General features: G+C 45.1%; 1 protein-coding gene across 23 annotated transcripts in view; it reads right to left on the bottom strand.

Annotated features, from left to right (window-relative positions):
• LOC311591569 (uncharacterized protein) overlaps positions 1 to 22,893 on the bottom strand; it is a 234,599-nt gene that overhangs the window by 61,751 nt on the left and 149,955 nt on the right. For 4 of the 23 annotated variants that reach the window (XM_084771309.1, XM_084771314.1, XM_084771345.1 and 1 more), the window contains 3 exons: positions 20,267 to 20,393; positions 18,784 to 18,879; positions 15,406 to 17,794 (listed from right to left, as the gene is read on the bottom strand). The exons of 4 other annotated variants lie outside the window; for them this stretch is intronic. In XM_084771309.1, coding sequence (XP_084627435.1) covers positions 15,552 to 17,794; positions 18,784 to 18,879; positions 20,267 to 20,393 — 2,466 coding nt within the window. In that variant the 3' untranslated portion in view covers positions 15,406 to 15,551. 15 more of the 23 variants (XM_084771307.1, XM_084771343.1, XM_084771317.1 and 12 more) reach the window with 12 other exon arrangements.

Genomic DNA, 22,893 nt, shown 5'->3' with positions numbered 1-22,893 from the left:
GTAGACCAGGCTGGCTTAGAACACATGGAGATCCTCCTGCCTCTGCCTCCCGAGTGCTGGGATTAAAGGTGTGCACCACCACAACAGGCTCAAGTTATTGTCTAAATCTGTGTGTGTATAGTTAGTGTTTTGCCTGCATGTGCCAGGTGCAGAGGGCACAAGAAGGCAGCAAGTCCTCACAATCTGGAGTCACATGTGGTTGTGGCTGCTGGGAACTGAGCCTGGATCCCTTGCAAGAGCAGCCAGTGCTGCCAGCCGCTGAGCTGCCTCTCCAGCTCCGCACAGCAGGTTCTCCATGCCTGCTGCTCCCCTTGGGTCTTCCTCAGAGAAAGAAGCAAGATGTCAGGATCCTTGAAAATTTACACAACACTCTGAAACTTAGAAAAAGCTCAACCTATCCAGAGGCGGTGGTGCACGCCTTACCCCCAACACTGAGAAGGCAAGAGGCAGGCAAACACCTGTGAATTCAAGGTCAGCTTCGTCTCCAGAGTGAGTTCCAGGCCAGCCAGGGCTACACAGTGAGAACTTGTCTCAAACCAAAATGGAAGAAAAACAAAAACTAATGAAAAAAAGCTCAACAACTCACCTTGCCCCCGGTCATCCTGCCGTCTTCCTAGGGAACAGCCGCATCCTGGGAAGACAGAGTGAGGGAGAGGAGACAGCAAGTGAGAGTCTGCTCAGCGGAGTCGCCGGCCCACGTGGCTAATGCTGTGAACAGTGTTAAGTCATGCAGTCCACTCTTGGTGTGGCTTTACGACGAGCGAGTCTTACAGAATGGGCAAGCATCAGATTCAGCGTGTCTGCCTCAGACGATATAGTAGAGAGTAGGCTACACACACATATGCCCCACCCCTACACACACACCCACACCCGTGCATGCACGCACGAGTGCACTGACATGCACAGACACATCACCGCTCCACACACTCCACACACATATGCACCACCCCTATACACACACACACACATATCACCCTACAACCTTACACACACGTGCATGAGCACGTGCACACACACACACACGCACCACCCTTACACACACTATAAATGAATAAAAGTTTCATTTAGGGATTTCCTTCTCCTCCTCCTCCTCCTCCTCCTTCTTCTTCTTTTTGGTTTTTCGAGACAGAGTTTCTCTGTGTAGCCTTGGCTGTCCTGGACTCACTTTGTAGACCAGGCTGGCCTCGAACTCACAGCGATCCACCTGCCTCTGCCTCCCAAGTGCTGGGATTAAAGGCGTGCGCCACCACGCCAGCTCCTCCTCCTCCTTCTTCTTTTCTCTCTCTCTCTCTCTCTCTCTCTCTCTCTCTCTCTCTCTCTCTCTCTCTCTCTCTCTCTTTCTCTCTCAAAGATTTATTTATTATTAAGCATACAGTGCTCTGCCTGCATGTACACCTGCAGGCCAGAAGAGGGCGCCAGATCTCATCACAGATGGTTGTGAGCCACCATGTGGTTGCTGGGAATTGAACTCAGGACCTTTGGAAGAGCAGCCAGTGCTCTTAACCTCTGAGCCATCTCCCGAGGCTCCTTTCTTTCTCTATCTTTCTATCCCATTTAATATTAAAAGAAAGGAAAAAAGGAGGGGAAGATATAGGTTTGTAGAATAAAAGGTAGATTATTGAGCCTACTAGCCTCAAATAATTAACATTGCTATTGTAGATTGAGAAAAATTTAAGACACACACTCACATACACTACACACACACACACCACCCCTACACACACATACACACATGCACATACAGAACACTCACACATGTACCACCTCTACACACATTCTCTCATACACATACACACAAACACACACACACACATGTTTACACTAGTCAAGGCGGAAAACATGTTGGGAGAGAAAGAAAAGAAGACTTTCAAAAATGAGACAGAGTAAGAGAGCAACTGCCACGTAGGAGTTCAGTTTGCTCTATTTTAGAGGGGAAATTTCCACAGTGAAAAACAAAAGCTGAAAATGCGAATGCTGTGATAACAAGTTCTGAGACCCTCTCCTGTGAATGGCACACTCTTCCTTTTCAAATCAAGCCAGGGGGCTATAGGGCTGCCTCCTACAGAGGACCCAGGTTTGGTTCCCAGCACCCACATGGCAGCTCAAAATGATCCCTAACACCAGCTCCAGGGGACCCCACGGCCTCTTCTGGACTCTTCAGGGACCTAGCATGCACATGGTGCACAGACACACGTGCAAGTAAAGCACTCCCACACATACATCCCAGAATAAAAAACACAAAAGGGGTCAGAGAGGGGCTGGGGACATGGCTCAGCAGTTAAGAGCACATGCAGGGTGTGAGTTTAGTCCCCAGCACCCACACTAGGAGGCTCACAACTATCTGTAACTCTAGCTCAAAGGTTCCAACACCTGTGGCCTCTGTGGACACCTGCTCTCCACTGACCGACGCACGCACATGCGAGCGCGCGCGTGTGTGTGTGTGTGTGTGTGTGTGTGTGTGTGTGTGTGTCTGTCTGTCTGTCTGTGTATGGGTGAGTGTGGGTATATATGCACATACTCATAATTTAAAAAATAAATATGAACTTTTGAAAATTAAAAAGTCCCTAAGCAAAGAAAAGAAAGAGAAAAAGCACACAGCAAAATCTCAGTTCTGAGGTGTGGACTGCAGGAAGACCCTAGTGGGTTCTAGAGCAGCCAGGGCTACAAACTGAGATCCTGTCTCAGATAGATAGATAGATAGATAGATAGATAGATAGACAGATAGATAGATAAAAAAATTTAAAGAAAAAGCCACAATATTCTCTGATACAAAGAGCTATATCTACATATTGGGTGACAGGCATTTGTGGTCACATGAACACAGCATGTACCAAGAACTGTACAAATATATAGTATGTGTGGATCCAAGAATACCTACCATCTACAACACACTTATGTAAACAATAATATATATATAATATTACATACATAATATCTTACATATATGTGTGTGCGCACGCCCATATGCATTGTACGTGTACTCTATAACTGATTCTAAAACCAAGTGTATATTATAGGTTCTCCTAATATTCCTTTTTGCACGAGAGAAATTAAGCACAGAAAGATTCTTACTCAGTAACAGGGTGTAAGAAAGGTGAGGGGAGGTGGACTGGGCATCACGATCCCGCAAACGCTGCCACATCCAGGTGTTTTTTCCTTGAGCCTAACACAGAGAATTGCTAAACTTTCTCCCAAATCGGAAGCCTCTTGTGCACTGCAACATCAGCACCAAAGGCTCATTTCAAGGACCCGAAAGAGGTCCTCCCCCATCCCTTAACCAAGTTACTGAGGTCAAGAGAGGTGAAGAGAGGCCCTGGGGTCCTCAAGCTCACTCACCTCCTCTGGAGAACGCAGTTGCAGGACTCCAACCTTCCCCTGAAAAAGGCCCGGAAACGCCAAGCTCCGGAACTACAACTCCCAGGATTCCGAGAGGCAGAAACCTGGTGCCACTGAAGTGTCTGCGCATGCGTCCAGTGCCTGAGTAGCGTTTCCTGCACTCATAGGATGCTTTGGGTTTGTTTTCTAGTTCTCAAACAGCCGAAATCCTACTAATTACGCGGATTATACTTTAGTTTCCCCCAGGGAGCTTTCCCATGGAAGTTCTCCGACCACAGAAAGCGTCGAGAATCCTCTGTAAGGCTCCTTCCCTGCCAGCCTACAAATTTCCTTTGAATTAACAGGTGGAAGCTGGCCATGGTGGGTATGTCAATACTCAGGAGGCTGAGGCAAGAGGTCTGCGTGGGTTACTGCCTTAGTTTCAGTTCTCTTTCTGTGAAGTGAAGAGACCAAGGCGGCTCTTACGGGAGAAAGCATTTAATTGGGGGCTTGCTTACAGTTTTAGAGGGTTCTATGAGCATCATGCCGAGAGGCACGCCTTGAAAGGGCTTTTGAAACCTCGAAGAAGTCTACCCTCAGCGCCACACTTCCTCCAACAAGGCCACACTGTCGCTAACAATTGAAAATCCCAGATCGTTCTATTTTTACCAATAAAGACTCAGGAGTCAGATGCTGTAGTGAAAAACCTGCCAGCTCAGAGAGGCAGAGAAAGCACCCAGCTGACCTTCCTACTCAGCTCACGCCCTGAGGGAAAAAGCCCAAAAGGCTCACTAGCTCAGCTCACTTGCCCAGGAAGAAAAAGCCAAAAACAAACAAAACAAAACAAAAACAAAAACTCAAGGCCAAAGGCTTGCAACCTCAAAGCCCAAAAAGCCAGAGGCCAAGGAGCTGAGAAGCTCAAGAGCAAAAGAGCCACAGAGCTAAAAGCTACCCCTCAACTCCAAGTCCCTCCTGGCCTTAATCCCTGTCATCTGGTTTCTTGCTCTGCCTCTTGACCTAGGGTTGACTTTATTAAATCCTGTGTACAGAAAGCTCTTGGATTAAAGGTGTTAGGGCTCAACCACTCCAAACAAAAGACAGGTTTTTACAGCTCACAATCTCAGGGATCAAAGGGAGGTTTGCTGGTTTGTTGTTTTGTTTTGTTTTTTATTTTTTCAAGACAGAGTTTCTCTGTGTAACAGCCCTGACTGTCCTGCACTCACTCTGTAGACCAGGCTGGCCTCGAACTCACAAGTGTGTGTTAGAGCTCAAGCACACCAAACAAAAGACGGGTTTTCACAGTTGACCATCTCAGGGATCACATTGGGATCAAATGTCCTGCGGACACCACACCTCCCAGTCCTTCGAATCCTCCATCAGTTCCAATCCTCAGTGAAGCAAGAAAGTGGGACGAGCCTGTGGAGACTGTTTAGTCGGCATCTCGGGTTGCCCCCTCCCCCAGTGACCTGGTAAATCCCATTCCCTCTCTCCAGCTCTGCCTCCTCTGAGGAAAGCCTCTGCATAAAAGCCATCATTTTATGGAATTTAGTTATTGTTATCTCTTTTTGGTGGGCCTTTTAAAGAAAGTCTTAACAAATGCCTTGTAGCTAAGGAGCTTTGAATCCCAGCCATTTTAAATTCTATGGAGAAAAGTCTCATTCTTTTTTCCTTTTTTTTTTCCCCTCTGTCTTTTTTTTTTTTTAATCAACATTTTTAGAGAGGGTAAGAAGAAGTGTGACCAAGAAGACTAATCCCATTGTAAACAAATTTTTATACACCAAAACAAAGCCAAAAAGGATCCAGGAGGATCCATAAGCATGTACATGTCTCAGCCAGTCTCAGAACTATTTCCATGTAGTGGAATTCGCCATATAAGTTAAATGCTTGTTCTGCAGTTTGAATTCATAGAGACCTAGACTCACTTAAGTTAGCAGTTTCTCTTTTATTTAGGTCTATTTCATTTAGACCTCTTTTAAAGATGAAATATAACATCACCATTAACAATGGACATACAATTATCATCATATTGAAATCAAAGCCAGATTGTGTAGTTCTAAATGTCCTTCTCTAGGCTCTATAGCTCTTGTCTTTTTGTTTTTTGTTTTTTACAATTATCATCATATTGAAATCAAAGTAAGATTGTGTAGTTCTAAATGTCCTTCTCTAGGCTCTATAGCTCTTGGTTTTTTGTTTTTTGTTTTTTGTTTTTTTAATCAATTAGACTGTGTTATACAACCCAAATATCTTATACAGGAGGGAAAAGGGGTTAAGGGGAACAAGAATAAACCTTTCAGGAATCAGTTCTGTGAGGGAAATTTCTTAGCATCTCCAGGGCTGTACACAGATTTCTCTCCCAGAATGAAGCAACCAGCACCACCACAGCCTTCTCTTTCCACTCTCTGCCTCTTCTCCCAGAACCTTTTTAGAGAGAGTAAGAAGTGTGACTATGACTAAGCCCATTGCAGACAAATTCATAAACACCAAGACTAAGCCAAAAAAGATCCAAGAACCTTCTGCCATGGCACCTTGGGAAAGGACCATAGCAGTTTTTATTATTATTTTAGGCATTTAACTCCATTTTTCAGGCCAGTCTCGAATCCTGTCAGCCTCCTAGTTCTGCCTCTTCAACCAGCCATGTGTATGGAGCCATCTTTGCTCTAGAACATGGATGCTCTCTGGGAGCTATTTTTTCCTTGTCAGACTATGACAAAATATGATTTTTAAGAATGTGGATACCTGCCCCACCGTTGGGTGCCACTTGTTGTCTTTAAATTATTAATAGGGCCCAATAATTGTTTATTATCAGGCCCAATTTTATTATTATTGCCTCAGTAAAACCCGCTAGCAATCAATCAAGACACAGACACTGTTAATGTATTAAGATAGCCTTAGTTAACCTGGGGCAGGGCAGACATTAATCCTCTAAACTACTTCCCATAGTGGGGCAGGTGTGGGATCCCTGCCCCAGTCCCATGCCATCTGCTTCTACCAATTTCTATCAAGCTGCCTCCCATCCATAATCCCATATACTTGCTAATGTTCTTCATCTGGGCCAAATCCTCCATCCACGCCAGCCATGTGCTTCTCCTCCACCGTCTAACCCATGGTGTGGCCTCCTTCTCCTCTCTTCCCCTTCAGTCTCTCCTCTTCTTCCCAAGATGCTCTCTGTCTCCAAGCCTGGGAACTTTAGCCACACCTACATCATTTGCCCTGTCCTGGTGATGGATCTTTATTAATTAGCATCAAAATACATCAGAGCAACCCCCAACAGAAAGCATTGATTCCTTTCCCTGTCCCTATCATGGTTTAAGTACAAGGCACTAAGAAGGAAGGCAGTTGTCAAAGTTAGCTGCCAGGGGAATGGGTGTCTTTGTTTTAATTTTTTTAGGGGGAAAATAGTTTTATTTATTTTACGGTCTCATTCCCCCATGCCTATGGGATCTAGTTGCAGTAGTTAGTGCAGTTAACGTTTTTTTGTTTGTTTGTTTGTTTGTTTGGGTTATTTTTTTTGTTTTTTTGTTTTGTTTTGTTTTTTTGTTTTTAGAATATGCTGTGACTTTGCTGTCAAGTGTAGATTGTCTACCCTTCCCTACACTCTTACTCCCCTTTCCTCCCCCCCTAAAAAAAAAAGAAGAGGAAGAAGAAGAAATAAAATTTGTCACTATTTTGTATGGCTCGAGTGAAAATTTCTGAAATCTTAAGTTTTAGTGAAATATTTTTTTGTTGTTCTCCAAAAAAGAAAAGAAAAATGGTCAAATTGATTTTGAAAAATATTAAAGGTGAAAGAATCACAGATTCCAGTGAGGCATATAAAACTACTCTTTGGGAAAAAAAGATTTGTTTATTTATGTATATAGTGTTTTCCTGGCATGTATACCTACCAGATCTCATTATAGATGGTTCTGAGCCACCATGTGGTTGCTAGCAACTGAACTCAGAAGTTTGGAAGAGCAGCCAGTGCTCTTAACCTCTGAGCCATCTCTTCAGGTCTGAGGAGTCTTTTTTTTTTTTTTAAGAACATGTCTGCTTACACAGTATCAGGCAAAACAACACACAAGACCATCAGGAGACCCAGAGACCAGGAAAAGATGAACATGTGGCTTTTTCATTCAAGTGTGACAGAAATTCAGTACTGAAAATGGAGCAAATTAGATTTCTATATGATCTCATACTTATGCAAAGTTAGCTGCAATGAATAAATTGTTGATGACAAACCTCAAAAAAGGAAAACTAAACACAAAACACAACCCAAGCTCAGTGCCAGCCACATGTCCAGCAAGTTACAACCATCTGTAACCACAACTCCATGAGGTCTGAGGACTGCCGTCTGTGTGCCTGCACATGTATGCATGTACACTGAGACAGACACAAATACATAATTTACAAATTTTGAAGCTTTCTGTAAAGTTTAGTGTCCTACTGTATAATCCAGCAAGATATATTTATGAATCCATAAAAAGGTCGATTACATGTATATGAAATGCTTACAGTTGCTTTCTTCATAATCACAATATCTGGAGATTCAAACATTTTCCAAGTCGTGAAAGAATAAGGGAATGTGGTATATCCACACAAAGGAATACTATTCAGCAAGAAAAAGGAAAGACAGGCCTAGAGAGGAAGCTTAGTGGTAGAACATTTGCTTAATACAGGAAACTCTGGGCTCGATGCCTAGTTGCCCTCCCCACAGAGAGACACAGACAAGATGGGTAAACCAAAAAATTGCACCAAGGGAAAACCTTAGCTGCAGCAGGCCACATACTATAGGACTGCGTTTACATTTTGGAAGAGGTAAAGTATTAGAAAGAGAACAGGTCACTGGTTGCTATGGTAACAATGGGGATTACAGAAAGGCTCAGGGCAGGGGAACAGGAGTTTTCAAAATCTTTAGTTTTGTTTTGTTTTGTTTTTCGAGACAGGGTTTCTCTGTGTAACCTTGGCTGTCCTGGACTCACTTTGTAGACCAGGCTGGCATCAAACTCACAGTGATCCACCTGCCTCTGCCTCCCGAGTGCTGGGATTAAAGGCGTGCGCTACCACGCCTGGCTTGCTTTTCAAACTCTTGATTGTGGTGGTTACCTGACAGCATTTTCCAAAACTCAGAATGATGTGGGGAAAAAAAAATCACTGCAAATAAAGCATCCATTTAAAGGTATTTTAAATGCTAGAGGTTTTCTTGGTTTGTTTAACAGAATCTTTTATTGTGACTGAGTGTGGTGAACCCACTTAATCTCAGCACATGGGAGGCAGAATGTTTTCTCTTGAGTTGCAGGACAGCGAGAGACACACTGTGAGACCCAGCCTCTGTCTCGGTTTTCAAGTCATCTTCTCATTTTAGGGGTGGGGTGTGTGTGTGCCATGGTGCGCATGCAGGAAGTCAGAGGACGGTTTAAGGCGGTCAGTTCTCTCTACTATGGCAGTCCTGGAATTTAAGTCAGGTCACCTAGCAGCAAGTATCTCTCTTTACCCACTGAGCCAAGCTCACCAGACCTGTTTTATCTCTTGAGACAAAGCCCACCTGTCGGGAGCCGTTTGTATAGGCTCTGTCCATGTGTGTTGCTCTTTGTTCCAGCATAAGAATCACACAGATTGCCGAGACCGTGGTTAAGCAAGATGTCCTGCCAAGTGCACCCTCAAGGTCTTCAGACTATCAGAGAAAGCACACTGTGGCCTCAAGGCCGAGAGTCAATAGAGCTTACACTGCTTTTCCCGAGGGAATGTCCGTGTTATCTCCTGAGAGCGACTGTCTGCTTTGTTTTCCCATGCCTGAGATGTGTATACATTGAACTGGTGAATAAAGCTGAGGCTTCTTGTGGTATTGACTGCAGGCCCTCTTGAGTCTATCCTGTTTCTGGCTATTTCTTGCCTCCGTTTCTTATTTCTGTTCTTTTATTTCTCAGCTTCACTCCTTGGTCACACGACCACATTCCTTTCTGCCCCCTGGAAAAAAGGACGCAGGATGGAAGGGTCTTCTCCTTCTTCAGTATTGCTTAGCTTCCCTAGCCACAGCCAATTAGCACAGGACAGGGCGTTCAACTTAGGACACTAGATACCCTTATGTATTTTTACTGATAAGTACTTGCCAAGTTGGGACACACACACACACACACACACACACACACACACACACACACACACACACACACACACACACTGCTTTGGGAACAGTGGGAGAAAGACTTATAAAAAAAATCCCTGCAAACCAGAACACAGGGTTGCTGCCGGATATGCCAGTTATGGTCGCAGCCCGGCTCGAGTTGTAATAAACATCCCTTGTGCTATTACATCAATTTTGCCTCCCGGAGATTCTTGAGGTGCTCAAAACCGGCATAACACTCTGGGGGCTCGTCCGGGATACCCCCAAAAGTCCCACAAAACCCCAGACTGGAGGGTCTAAACCCGGATGAGCGCAGCTGTCTTGGTCAAGCGTCACTTCTTTGTGTCTTTGTTCTGTGGCCTCTAGTGAGCATTCGAAGCAGCCGCAGCTCGAAGCAGGCAGTTTGGCTGTGTACAGTTGGTAATAGACCCTGGGATCCTGCTGCCACGAGAGGTCTGGGGGATGCCCTATACCCCGGGAGGGGATGACAGTGCACCCCACTAGTAAAATGCTGAGTCCCAATGGGGGTGACAGTGCACCCCGAGAGCGTGAGGCTGATTCCCAAGACTGTCTGGTTGACTGGGGAAAATGAAGCCGGTCGCTCCTGCAGCAGGACAGCCGCCACCTTTGCTCTACTTTTGGATTCTTTTTCACTTGCCTGGTGGAATTTGTTGTCTGAGTTTGTGTTTGCCTGGTTATCTGTGGCGATTATTCGTATTCGTTTGGATGAGTCTAAGAGGTACGCTATGAGACATGCCCCATCTAGACTCAATTCTGGCTCATCTCAAGGAGAGCCTGGTTACTGGATAGGCTGCTTCTGGTTATGTTTCTGGAGGAATGTAGGAGCCAGCTGGCTTGTGGGACAGTCTGCAGTTCCGAATTTTTATTCTTTTTTTGCACCGTACCGGTACATTTCTGTTTGTGTGCTTTTGTGTGCGTGCATGCGTGCGTGTTTCTGTTTGCTTGTAACTGTCTCAGTTCTGGAAATGGGCCAAGTCCCAGGTGCCATGATGGCCAGTGCTTTCCACTACCTGCTGAGAGCATGGCAGCTCGAGCCTAGTGCCCACTAATTCCATTTAACAAACACCAGGAGAACACAGGAACCACAAGGTTTTTGGAATACTGATGTTTGGCCTTGGTGAAACTTTTTTCCAGTTTGCAGTCTGTAGCTCCTGCCTGTATCAGTTGGGTTTAACAGGTGACAGGGTGCTTTTTCCTTGAAGTTACAGCTAAAAAAAGTAAAAAAGTTTTGTCTATCTTAAATATATTAATTTATGTGGCCACTATATGTTTGAGTTAACTTGTTTTACTTAAGTGTATAAACATTTAGATTTATTATGTTCTGTATACCCTGGTTATAAATTACTGGTTATTAGCAATGATTAGAAACTTTAACATCTGTAACAAAAAGTTAACTTAAACTTGTAATTTATAGGTGGAGCCATGCTACACAAGTAACATCAGCCAACAGTTCTCCAAAGGTAGTTTAAAATTAAGATTTTTATGTAATTCTTGTCCTGTATTTAAAACTAGGCTTATAAAAGATTGAAAACAATGCTTCTTTAATTAGTTATAATAGCTACACCTCTCGCCCATATATCTTGAGATATGTGCACACATGGTTCTAAAGATACTTTTAAATTGAGACATATTAATTTTGGAGATGACAAGCTAGATAGATGTGTCTTCTGTAAATTATTCTAATGAATCCCATTTCCACCTTAAAATTAAAATATATGTATAAAATTTGGAAATAAAAGTATCAAGCTGTTGGGGTTAAACCTGACAGCTCTATATAAGATAGCCCTTTCTTTCTCTTCAGGAAAACTGTTGGACTGTATAATTTTCTTAAATATTTAAGGAAACAGGTTCCTTTTTTCTTGAAGCTCCTTTCAGGCTGCTTCTTTCTCCCTCACCTTTAGAGCTAAAAAAAAAAAAGTAAGTCGTAAAACTCGGGTAGCTGCTTTATACTGTTTTTCAACTGTGTTACTCCCTTGAATGTATACCATACCTATGTCGGCTTTAACAATAAATAATAGATTATTAACAGAAGACAACAGATGTTTTAATTAAATGCTTTGCACATTCGAGATCTAAAACGGGTAACATCAACAAGTAAATCATTGATGAGAGAGTTACAAGTGAAAGAGAAAATTTTTAATTAGCATTAAAACAACCAGAACAGCAGAGCTCTCAGCTCTCTGACTCATTAAGAGTGCAGGTCAGCAGGTATGCTAGCCCAAGGCCCCAGATGATAGGTCACAAAGAATACAGAGCTAGGAGACAAAGGCCTTTTGAGTGTTCCAGGGACCGGCTGGCCATAAAAGATAGGGAGGATACACAAGGACAAATTCCTGAGAGAAACAGGTACCAGACATGATCGAGTGAGTAATGAGCCAAGACACCTCATCCCATCTTATGGTGTTTGCCTAATTCCCCCTTGAGGCCTGCACACAATGTTCCTGGTTTGAGTTTAACCAGACATTTCGTTAGCTCAGACAAACATCCGCCCTCGAGTTCCGAGAGAAACAGGAACCAAGGACTGTTCCCGTGAGATTAAGTCTGACCTTACCTCAGATCTGCTTACACAATTTGCTGATGTTCGAAACAACCAATCGTGTGTGGCCGCGCCAAAAGTTCCTGTTCCCCTCGACCTTTGCCCATATAAACCCCAAGCCCCTGGGCCTCTGGGTCAACCCCTCTCTCTCCTGCGTGAGATACGTGTCAACCCGGAGCTCCGCCAATAAACTGCCTCATGTGTTTACAGCAAGACGGTCGTTTGTGTGTCTTTGGGTGCACGCCATCCCGCGGCTTGAGTGAGGGTCTCCCTTCGGGGGTCTTTCACAAGCAATACAGGGCTCATGCTAGCCTGAGACTCAAGGAATAATAACACCGAAAATATAAATACTAAAAAACATAAAAAGACACATATGTGTTATTTATGTCACTTATAGTCAATGCAGATTACTTGTGACTTAAAGAAAACTTCTGTAAATTGAGTTAAGTAGGTAACAACACTGATAAATTTTCTTTTAAGAAAACTGTTGTGTTCTATAATAATATGCCATATGGGAGCCAAAAATTTTTCCAGCACCTATATTTAGAGATCTTGATGCTGAAGTAAAGGAGATCCAATTTAATGGTTGTCATTCTATTATGGACAGTTAAAAATAATTGAGATGTGCAGATTATCGATTGCCTCATGACTGATTGTACTCTTAAAAATATCTTTGACTGTGATTATGGTAATGAGTGATTGCCAGGACGGAATTTATTTGGCCTCCTATGTTTATTTCACAATTAAAGGTAAATAACCAAATTATTACACATTGTTAAAGGTAATTGAGAGACAAGAATTGATGGTCATCTGTCAGTAAAGAAAGGTTATATTTTGATCACAGCATACAATGTATCAATTCTTTTTGAGGTGTTGTATATATGTAAGTCTTAAAAATGCTATGGGCAGTTCCAGTCCTTTTAAAAACTACTATCACAAACTGATTAAAATAATTAAAACTTATGGTTTCTAGTTAGTCATGGGTGTTTCCTGAATTAATTTGTCAACATATAGCTAGAAACAATTCAGATATACTAAAGTCAGACAGATAAGGTCCTCTGAAACTTATCTGCAGATTGTAGATCACAACATTCTGCTTTATATTTATAAGATGTAGTTCGGACCAGATAAGTAAGACAGACAAGGATTAAGCTCAGATATGCTGGCCCTCAAGCTCGTCAAAGATCTGCTGAATATGGCATTAAATACATTTAGACAAGTTACGACAGGGAATCTTAACACCCTAGCGGTAATTCCTCGAAGTCTCTGAGAAGATTTTGACATGGCAGATGACTTCAACACTGACTTGTGGCATGCTGACCCGAGCAAAGCTGCTCCCAATGCCTCACCCTCTACCTCTACAAAAGCTCAATGGAAACTGTGAACAAACTGGACACCCGCAGAGTCACTGTCTCATGTTGCTGAAAATGAGGTGGGGGTCAATCCCTTTCGTGTTCTCCTTCCACAGAAACAGCCTCTCATCTTCTGTGCCTGATGGCCAGTCTCTGCCCGCAGTGCCACGTTACACAGGAGACAACTGGGCCAACTGTCTAGGTACCAGGATATGGCTACTCATCTCTGTCATTTTAATACATAATTTCGTCTAGGTTACAATTTATCCCGCTCAGGTCTCTGATTTCATTGATGGCTGAGCTAATGGTAGCTTGGCAGCTAGAGGACAATTAGTTCCACTGTTCGTACATTAGTCAATTCACTGGCTAGTTAAAACTACTAGGTACTAGTTCTCTTCTCTTACTTAAAAAGGCAAACAGGCTCGCCTTGCTCACAGGTTTCATGTTAAACGGAAAACAGTTTTCAGTGTAACTATTGATCCTTCATTTGTATGACTGTACTCAGTATTCGACTGACAGATACATAACTAGATTTCATATATATATATGTATATATATATGGTCTTTATAATCTAATCTTTTATATTTTAGACTTTATGTAAGATATATATATATATATAATGTAATATAAAAGTTACTAAGATCTAAAGTATTTAAAGGTCTAAAAAAAAGTGTTTAAATGTTGATAAATACAAACTTTAAATAAAATATTTGAGGGTCTAAGGAGGTGTTTAAAGTTTAGTAAGTGCAAGTTACAAAGGTTAAAAAGACCTTAAAAGAAAATTTAAGATATCTAAGTACAAACTATAGAGCTATAAAAAAAAAACTTAAAGTACATAAAATGAAATCAATAGAGTTCTGATGAGATGACGGAGCACTGAGTACTTACTGATCACAAACCCAAAAATTTAAATTCCCTTTGGTTGTTCTCGAAGTAGAGACACAAGAGTGCTTCTCATCACGCTGAAAACATGTCTGTCCAATCTGTATATCAAGCATTCTAAACAAAAGTTCATATATTTATTGGGTCTCATAGGCATGAATAAACCTGCTCCTGTCTTATAGACACAATTTTAACTTCTGTACCTAGTCTGTATTTGTATCAGCAGATTATTTACCTGGCTCACAGATTCCATCCAGAACTACTGACCTGCTAGAAGCTGGTGTAAACCAGCCCCATAGATATGACTACTCCCTGTCTCTTCAACTGGATCAACTAAACAGATGCTTTTGATAAGTGCCCCATTTCCTAGCCTTTGACTAGCTTTTCAGCCTCTCTAGGCCCCAATAACAGCGCCCCTAATGTCAGCAGAAAGAAATTACAAAAGAAAACAACTTCACCCATTGTCCCAGTACTTTATAAGCTAAAACGTTATGTCAAGGGCAGCTCTCTGACACGAGGAACGAACAGCTACAAGAAAATAACCTCTTGGTTCTGTTCAAACTTTGTGTCCCCTTATATCAAGCAAAGATCAGGTGTCCATCCATCTAATGGACGTTAAGGAAAGATCCATGACTGGGCCCTTTTGATTTCCTTGTCAGAGGAGGGAGCGTGAGACCAACAAATCGAGCCACAGAATTAAAATCCATATCTCAGGGTCCCAGGGACAAGGTGTGTAAAGACACAGCTGCAGGGAGACTTAAGCACAGCTGTGGGAAAGTTCCCCTAGCCCGAGTCTCATGACCACATGCCTTTCTGCCCACAGGAAAGAAGGACGACAGAACAAAGGGCCTTGCCCCACCTCACTATCCATTCGCTTCCCTTGGCAACAGCCAATTAGCATAGGACAGGACAATCAGCTGAAATCCGAACTGGGCCCTCCCCTCAGCAAGAAGGTAAACAAAGAAGATCAAAAGAAAGTTGGAGCCTTGGTGCCCTTGGCACCTGTTTTGAAGCCCATCACCTTAGGACACTAGACACTCTTATGTATCTTTACCGATTAGCCGGGAGGGAAGAGGACCTATAATAATAAAGCCCGCAACCCAGAAGGCGGGGTCGCTCCCGGATAACACTGCGCTAGTGATGGTCGCAGCCAAGTGGTATTAAAGATCCTTTGGGCTATTGCATCGGTTTTGCCTCCTGGGGTACTAGAAACTGGCATAACCATTTCAGGCTTGGAAAAAGCCTTTCCCACATTCAGCACACTTACAGGGTTTTTCACCCGTGCGGACCTTAATGTGAGTGTTAAAAATCAGAGCTACGGCTGAAGCTCTTCCCACAAGCATCACATCAATAAGGCTTCTCCCCAGTATGGTCCCTTTGATGATCCGGAAGATTCGAGGCCCGACAGAAGCCTTTCCCACACTCCCCACATTTGTTTGGGTTCTCTCCGCTATGGCTTATCTGATGAGTCTGAAGGTGTGAGTCTACACCGATGATCCTGTCACACTCCTCACACTTGTAGGGTTTTTCTCCTGTGTGCACTCTAGAGTGAGTGTTAAGGTGTGAACTGTCACTAAAGTCCTTGCCACATGTATCACCTTTGTATGGTTTCTCTCTTGTATGGATTCTACAATGAGCATTAAGATTTGAACTCCGGCGGAAGCTCTTCCCACATATTTTACATTTGTAGGGTTTCTCTCCGGTGTGGCCTCTCTGATGGGACAGAAGATTTGAGACCTGGCTGAAGGCTTTCCCACACTCCTCACACTTATAGGGTTTTTCACCCGTGTGGACTCTGATGTGAGTGTTAAAATCAGAGCTACGGCTGAAGCTCTTCCCACAGGTATCACATTGATAAGGCTTCTTTCCAGTGTGGCCCCTCTGATGATCCAGAAGGTTTGAGGCCCGACAGAAGCCTTTCCCACACTCCACACATTTGTAGGGTTTCTCTCCGGTGTGGCTTATCTGATGAGCTTTAAGGTGTGAGGCTACGCTGAAGCCTTTTCCACACTCCTCACACTTATAGGGCTTTTCTCCTGTGTGGACTCTACAATGAATTTTAAAGTGCGAACTGTAGCTAAAGCCCTTACCACATGTATCACATATGTATGGATTCTCTCTTGTGTGGATTCTACAGTGGACATTAAGATTTGAACTCCGGCGGAAGCTCTTCCCACATGTGTTACATTTGTAGGGTTTCTCTCCGGTGTGGCTCCTCTGATGGGCCAGAAGGTTTGTGGCCTGGATGAAGGCTTTTCCACACTCCTCACACTTATAGGGCTTTTCTCCTGTATGGATTCTCCAATGGACATTAAGATTTGAACTTCGGTGGAAGCTCTTCCCACATATGTTACATTTGTAGGGTTTCTCTCCGGTGTGGACTCTCTGATGGGCCAAAAGATTTGAGGCCTGTATGAAGGCTTTCCCACACTCCTCACACTTGTAGGGTTTTTCTCCTGTGTGGATTCTACAATGAACAGTAAGACTTGAACTCCGGCGGAAACTCTTCCCACATATTTTACATTTGTAGGGTTTCTCTCCAGTGTGGCCTCTCTGATGGGACAGAAGATTTGATGCCTGGCTAAAATCTTTCCCACACTCCTCACACTTATAGGGTTTTTCACCCGTGTGGACCCTAATGTGAGTGTTAAAATCAGAGCTACGGCTGAAGCTCTTCCCACAAGTATCACATTGATAAGGCTTCTCCCCAGTGTGGCCCCTCTGATGATCCAGAAGATTTGGGGTCTGACAGAAGCTTTCCCCATATTCCTCACACTTACTGGGTTGTTCTCCTGTGTGGGCTCTCCAATGAATGTTAACGTGTGAACTGTCACTAAAGCCCTTGCCACATGCATCACCCTTGTATGGCTTCTCCCCTTTGTGGATTTGATGATGCAGGTGTGGTCGTGAAAACCCAGCAAAGTCCTTCCCAGTCTCTTCACAGTTATAAGGCTTCTCTCCAGCGTGGACTCTCTGATGGACCTGGAGATGTGAGCTGTGGCTGAAGCTCTCTCCACACTCCTCACATTTATAGGGTTCCTCTCCTCTGTGACCTAACAAAACTGTCTGGCCACAGGAGCTTTTCCCAGTATCCTCATATCCTTTGGGGTTTTCTCCAGTGGGGACACTCTGATGATACTGAAATAGTGGCCTTTGACTGAAATTTTTGAACAGACTGTCTGCCTTGTTCAATCCGTGTATATCGTGTATTCTCTGATGGGACTGAAGACTTGGGAACTGACAGGTGTTGTGACATTTTTCACACTTGTAGGGCTTCTCTCCTGTAATAACATGGAGACGGTGGGTGCAACTGAAATCTTTGTCACATGCGTCTTCTTCGGGGAATTCCCTGTGGTCAACCTGAGGAACTGAATTCTGACTGGAAACTTTACTGAGCTCCTCTTCTTCACAACTCACGTCATCCTGTTTTAACGGAGAGCCAGTTGCTCCAGTGTTTACCGTGCAATCCCAAGCCTTGGTTAACTCCCTTGTAACTTGTTGCCAGATTTGCGAGCAGAGAAGCTCCTCGTGTGGCAGGTACCTCAACCCTCCTTCCTGAAGAGGGCCCGTCTCCTGTAGATTCCTGTCTCCTAAAAGCATATAGAGAATTCAGAGAGAGGTGGGGCGTGTGAACGCCGTGTTGGCTGTGGGAAGAACTGTAAACTTTGTCACAGGTGAAAGCAATCTTGGCGGGCTTTGCCCTTGGACACACCATGGATACTCCCTGAGATTGACCTTGAGATAGACTGGGTGGAGCCCTCCCGGGCCTGGGGACTCCACCTGGACTATTGTGTTTCTAATCGACCCTCAATGGAAGATGAAGACCACCCCTTGCACATGACAGACAGGCAAGCGGAGGAGACAGAGAGAGGAGCAGCAGGGTCAGACTTTGAGCACACATGGATCAAGAAGAGGATCAGCGAACAGGCTGGATCAGCGCACAGGCCAGAGACACCAAGGGAACGGATACCGGAAGGTTCACTCTTCTTTCCCTTTAACCTTTTTTCCTTCTTGTGTAAGCTAGTTGGGTTATATAATAAAGTTTAATTGTTAAGAAACAAAGCCAACAGTTGGCTGACGTTGCAGTCGTACAGTGAAGACCACAGCCTAAGGCTTCGTTCACTGAACCTTCCTCTTAGCATGAGGACCCTGTCTTTTCACTGACATGCCAAGGCCACAGGCTCCCAAATTTATGTTACGAGACCCACTTAGAGTTCTACAGAGCATCATAAACGAGTGACACTGCAGTATGTGCGCTCACCACACACAAAATGAACACAAGGTTTTAAAAAATAAATGTATAAAGTGACTGAGGAAGACAATTGTGATCTATGACCTCCTCACACATGTGTGTGCATATATGCACATGCATGCCCATGTATACACATCCACAAGGAACCATCCGGATGTGGAGGAATAGCATGTTGTCACTCAGCTTTGAGGGAGTCACAGAGCAAATGGAGACTGACACTGAGGGCGGGATGGAGTCTCGACAGTGGTACGAATCCTCGACTGACACACCAGCCCCAAAGGCATGCTTAGGTTAAGGAGCAGGATATCGGAGTCACATTGTTCTCACCTGTAGATTCACGGCTCCAGCTCGCCAGGGTCAACATCCAGAACACATCTTCTCTTTTGAGCTGGAGCAAAACCTCCGGAGTCACGCTCTGATGCCCTGCCAACGAACACGCCCCAGATGAGCACGTCCTAAAAATAGCATCCCACTGTTTGTTCTTCAGCGTGTCAAACCTATGCCTCCTCCAAACTCATAATACAAGTCGGAAGAAAAAACAGATTGTTTGAAAAGACCTGGGATATATACACACACTGACAGACTTTAGGATAAATTTTTCGACGGACACCAATTTTCATTATCTTCTCTCCCTATTCCCTCATACTGTTCTTGGCAATGTCCTAGACAGACCACATATGGAATTTCTTTTCTGTCTTATTACATTTTTCTCACTTCTCTCCATCCACCATGTGGACCCCTGGGACTGAGCTTTGGGCCATCAGTATTGGCTCCAGGTGCCATTAGGGCTGCTGACCACTTCATGGCTTCAAGCCCATTTCATTTCATTTTAAAAGTATTTTGTAAGGCGCTGCCGCACCCGATAATGGTGACGACCAAGAATTCACTGTGCATAAATAGTTGCTCCTGCGCATGCGCTAGAACCAGAGCTAGTCCAATATGCCCCTCCCGAACGGGGATATGCTAATGGGCTATCGTGGATGGCGGTTACTAACCAATACATTCCTATTTGCTAATGAAGCATCTAGCCGCAACCCATGAGGTGTCGATATGCCACACAAAGACGGTATTTAAACACGGGCCCCCGGGCGGTCTTTTGTCTTTCGCGCCAGTTTACAAAGGGCGCTCCCAATAAAGCGCATTTGGGAAGGATCCTGTGTCTCTGCGTCGTTCCTAAGGGCACGACAGTATTTATTTTGATATTTTTAATGTGTTTATGTCAGTGTGTGTGTGTGTGTGTGTGTGTGTGTGTGTGTGAGTGCAAGTGCCCACAGAGAACAGCAGAGGGTGGCAGATACCCTGGAGTTGGAGTCTGTTTGTTCGTTTTAAATTTAATTATACAGTATTCTGCCGTCATGTGTGCCTGCACACCAGAAGGGGGCACTAGATCTCATTGTAATGGTTGCGAGCCACCATGTGTTTGCTGGGAATCGAACTCAGGACCTTTGGAAGAGCAGGCAGTGCTCTTAACCTCCGAGCCATCTCTCCAGCCCGGGATCTGGAGTTAACAGGTATTTGTGAGCAACCTGACGTGGGTGCCGGGAATGAAACTCTGGTCCTCTACAAGAGCAATGAAAGCATTAACTGATGAGCCATCTCTCCAGCTGCCTCAACATACTTCAGCATCTGTAAGCATGACTCAGCATGCGCCACCAGGTGGGGAGATTGAGATTATCATTTGAGGAAGACGAAAACACACTACCATGCTTTAATTTTCACCTCATTTATCAAACTAGGATGGGTTCCACACTGTATCACATGGTGACTAGAAAACTAGAAACCACTAGCTTCAACACATGTCTGCTCTCACCCACTGACAGAAGGTTCCTGAAGGTCTCCAGCATCACGTCATGGTACAGCTCCCTCTGGGCAGCATCCAGCAGCCCCAGCTCCTCCTCACTGAAGACCACGGCCACGTCCCTGAATGTCACTGCCTCCTGTGACAGGAAACACTCAACTTTAACTTTGGTCTTCTGCAAGACCGATAGTTCTGAGGAAAGTGGGAAAGATGGGTAGAAAGCAACTCCTGAGCTAAGAACCCACAGTCCTTGTTTCTACACTGCTAACCCATTTTTTACTATTGCTCTTTTTACATTTCAGTTACTTCTCAGTTGTAGGGTGTGGTGCACCTTGGGGTGTTCATGATTATCTCTAGCTTCTATACAATAAGCACCATTACAATTGTCCAAGGTGGCGTGACAGAACTGCCTCCACATGGTGTCTGGGGGTGAAGTGAGCATGCTTTAGAAGCACCATGGCCAACTGAGGCTACATTACCTTTTCCATCTGGAAACTGGTCACCTCTGGACACCTGAGGGTCACTCAGCATCCCCAGATAAACCATGGTCATCCCAGATGAGGATCCACTCAAGCAAACCAGGAAGACACCTCTGTGTCTGAAGCGTCCTGCACCCACCAAGTCACACAGCCACATGGCACGGCCTTGCATGCCGGACATGTCCTTCTCCTCCATCTAACCCACGGCGGCCTTATCCTCCTCTCCCTTCAGGTGTCTCTCCTGGTCTTTCTCTTTTTCTTCCTCAAGGTGGTCTTTCTTCTTCTTCCCAGCATTCCTCTCTCTCCTAGCCCCACCTATCTCCTTTGCCCTGCCAAGGCTTTTTCTTAACCAAAAGGTGGGTCGCAGAGACAGCAAACAGTAATTAGCATCAAAACACATCAGACCATCACCCAACAGGAGAGAGCCACAAGTTGTCCTCTGACCTCCACATGCCCACCAGGCTGTGTCACATGTGTCCCTCTCAACAGCCATATCCAAATTCTCAAAGAACAGGCAACCCAACTCACCTTGACCTTGGTCATTGTCCTCCTGGGGAATGGCTGGGTCTTAGGAAGGTGCAAGGAGGGAAGAAGAAACAATCAAACAAACAAAAACAGAAAACCGTGAGCGTCTGCCTGTGCTTCATAAAGATGAAGCAGGCAGTTCTCTGTGAGTTCAAAGCCCAACCTGGTCTACGGAGTGAGTTCCACAACAGCAAGGGATACACACAGAGAGCCTATCTCAAAAAAGATGGAGGTTGGAGAGAAAGAAAGAAAAAGAAGGAGGAAGAAAGGGGAGGGAGGGAAAAAGGGGGGAGGGAGGGAGATTGAGAGACCAAATTACACTGAAAACACCAAACATAAGCTCATCAACCTGACCAGAAGTGCATGTAACTCCTGCACCAAGGGACCCCAATGTGGCAGGCACACTACCCTGTACCCTGGTCACTTGTCAGGAGCCTTGTTCAGTGAAGGATTCCTGTCATTCTTCCCAGCTCCAGTCCAGCTAATCCCGCCTGTGAAGACCAGCTCAGTTCACACTAGCTCTTAAATCCGGCCCTGCCCTGCCCCCTGCCCCGCCCCTGCCCTGCTCCCTACCCGCCCCTGCCCTGCCCCTGCCACACCCCCAACCTGCCTCCTTGCCCTGCCCCGCCCCGCCCCCTGCCCCGCCCTTTGCCCTGCCCCCTGCCCCCTGCCCTGCATGTCATCTGTGTCTTCTCCTGAAGATGCATATCTAGCCCTCTGCTGTGCTCTTCTCTGCACCTGTATCAGTTCTCTGCCTGCGAAAGCCCGTGTGTGTGTGTGTGTGTGTGTGTGTGTGTGTGTGTGTGTGAGAGAGAGAGAGAGAGAGAGAGAGAGAGAGAGAGAGAGAGAGAGAGAGAGAGAGGGAGAGAGAGCCAAGTGACCCGTGGTCTGAGATTTATCATTAGTTATTAAGCTCGGAATAAAAGAGCCCGGGATGAATGACCAACTACCAAGCGAAATCGAGATTCCTTGGCAAGCTGCAGCCTATGAACTGACATACCTTGTGACTTTCTCATCGCTTACTAGATTTTGACCTCGTGGAAAGCCACAACGTCTCCATCCACCCTTCTACATTTCAGGCTTGTGACAAATCTCCACCCATCCCGGTTCCCTGAATTGAGTCCTAGAACCTTCGGGGCCAGGTCAGGCGACACTAGCTACACCAATTTCCCAAATGACCCTATCAGCATGGCCCTCCGCACCCCAGCTCCAGACGACAGCAGTGAAGCAAGGCGTGATGGCTCACACCTGTCATCGCAGCACACCCAAGGCTGAGGCAGGAGGATGACCAAGCCACACACTGAGACCCTGTCAGTGCAATGATCTCTACGGGATGGAGGGAGGCTCACTGGCGGCCCTGAGCTTCCGCCTCGCCAGTCTGGAGCCGACTCCCCTGCGGCCGCCCGCCACCGACCCCGCAAACCTCCAGGTCCAGGGATCAGTCGCGGAAGGTGCGGAAAGGAGGACACTCGCGGGAGAACAGGGGAGTGGATGCTAACTGAAACCACCTGGGATTCCGGAAAGTCTCTCTTCAGCCAGCACAGAAAAAGCACAGCAAGTCTCAGAGAACTTGAACTACACTTCCCAGAATGCTCCGGGTTTGCCTGCCTCTGCTGAAGCAAGCACAAAGCTCAG

The sequence above is a fragment of the Acomys minous genome (assembly GCF_964271855.1).
Source record: "Acomys minous genome assembly, chromosome: 20".
In the NCBI taxonomy this organism is placed as follows: Eukaryota; Metazoa; Chordata; class Mammalia; order Rodentia; family Muridae; genus Acomys; species Acomys minous.
The sequence above is the reverse complement of the archived record's forward strand: the minus strand, read 5'-3'. Positions and strand labels throughout refer to the sequence as shown.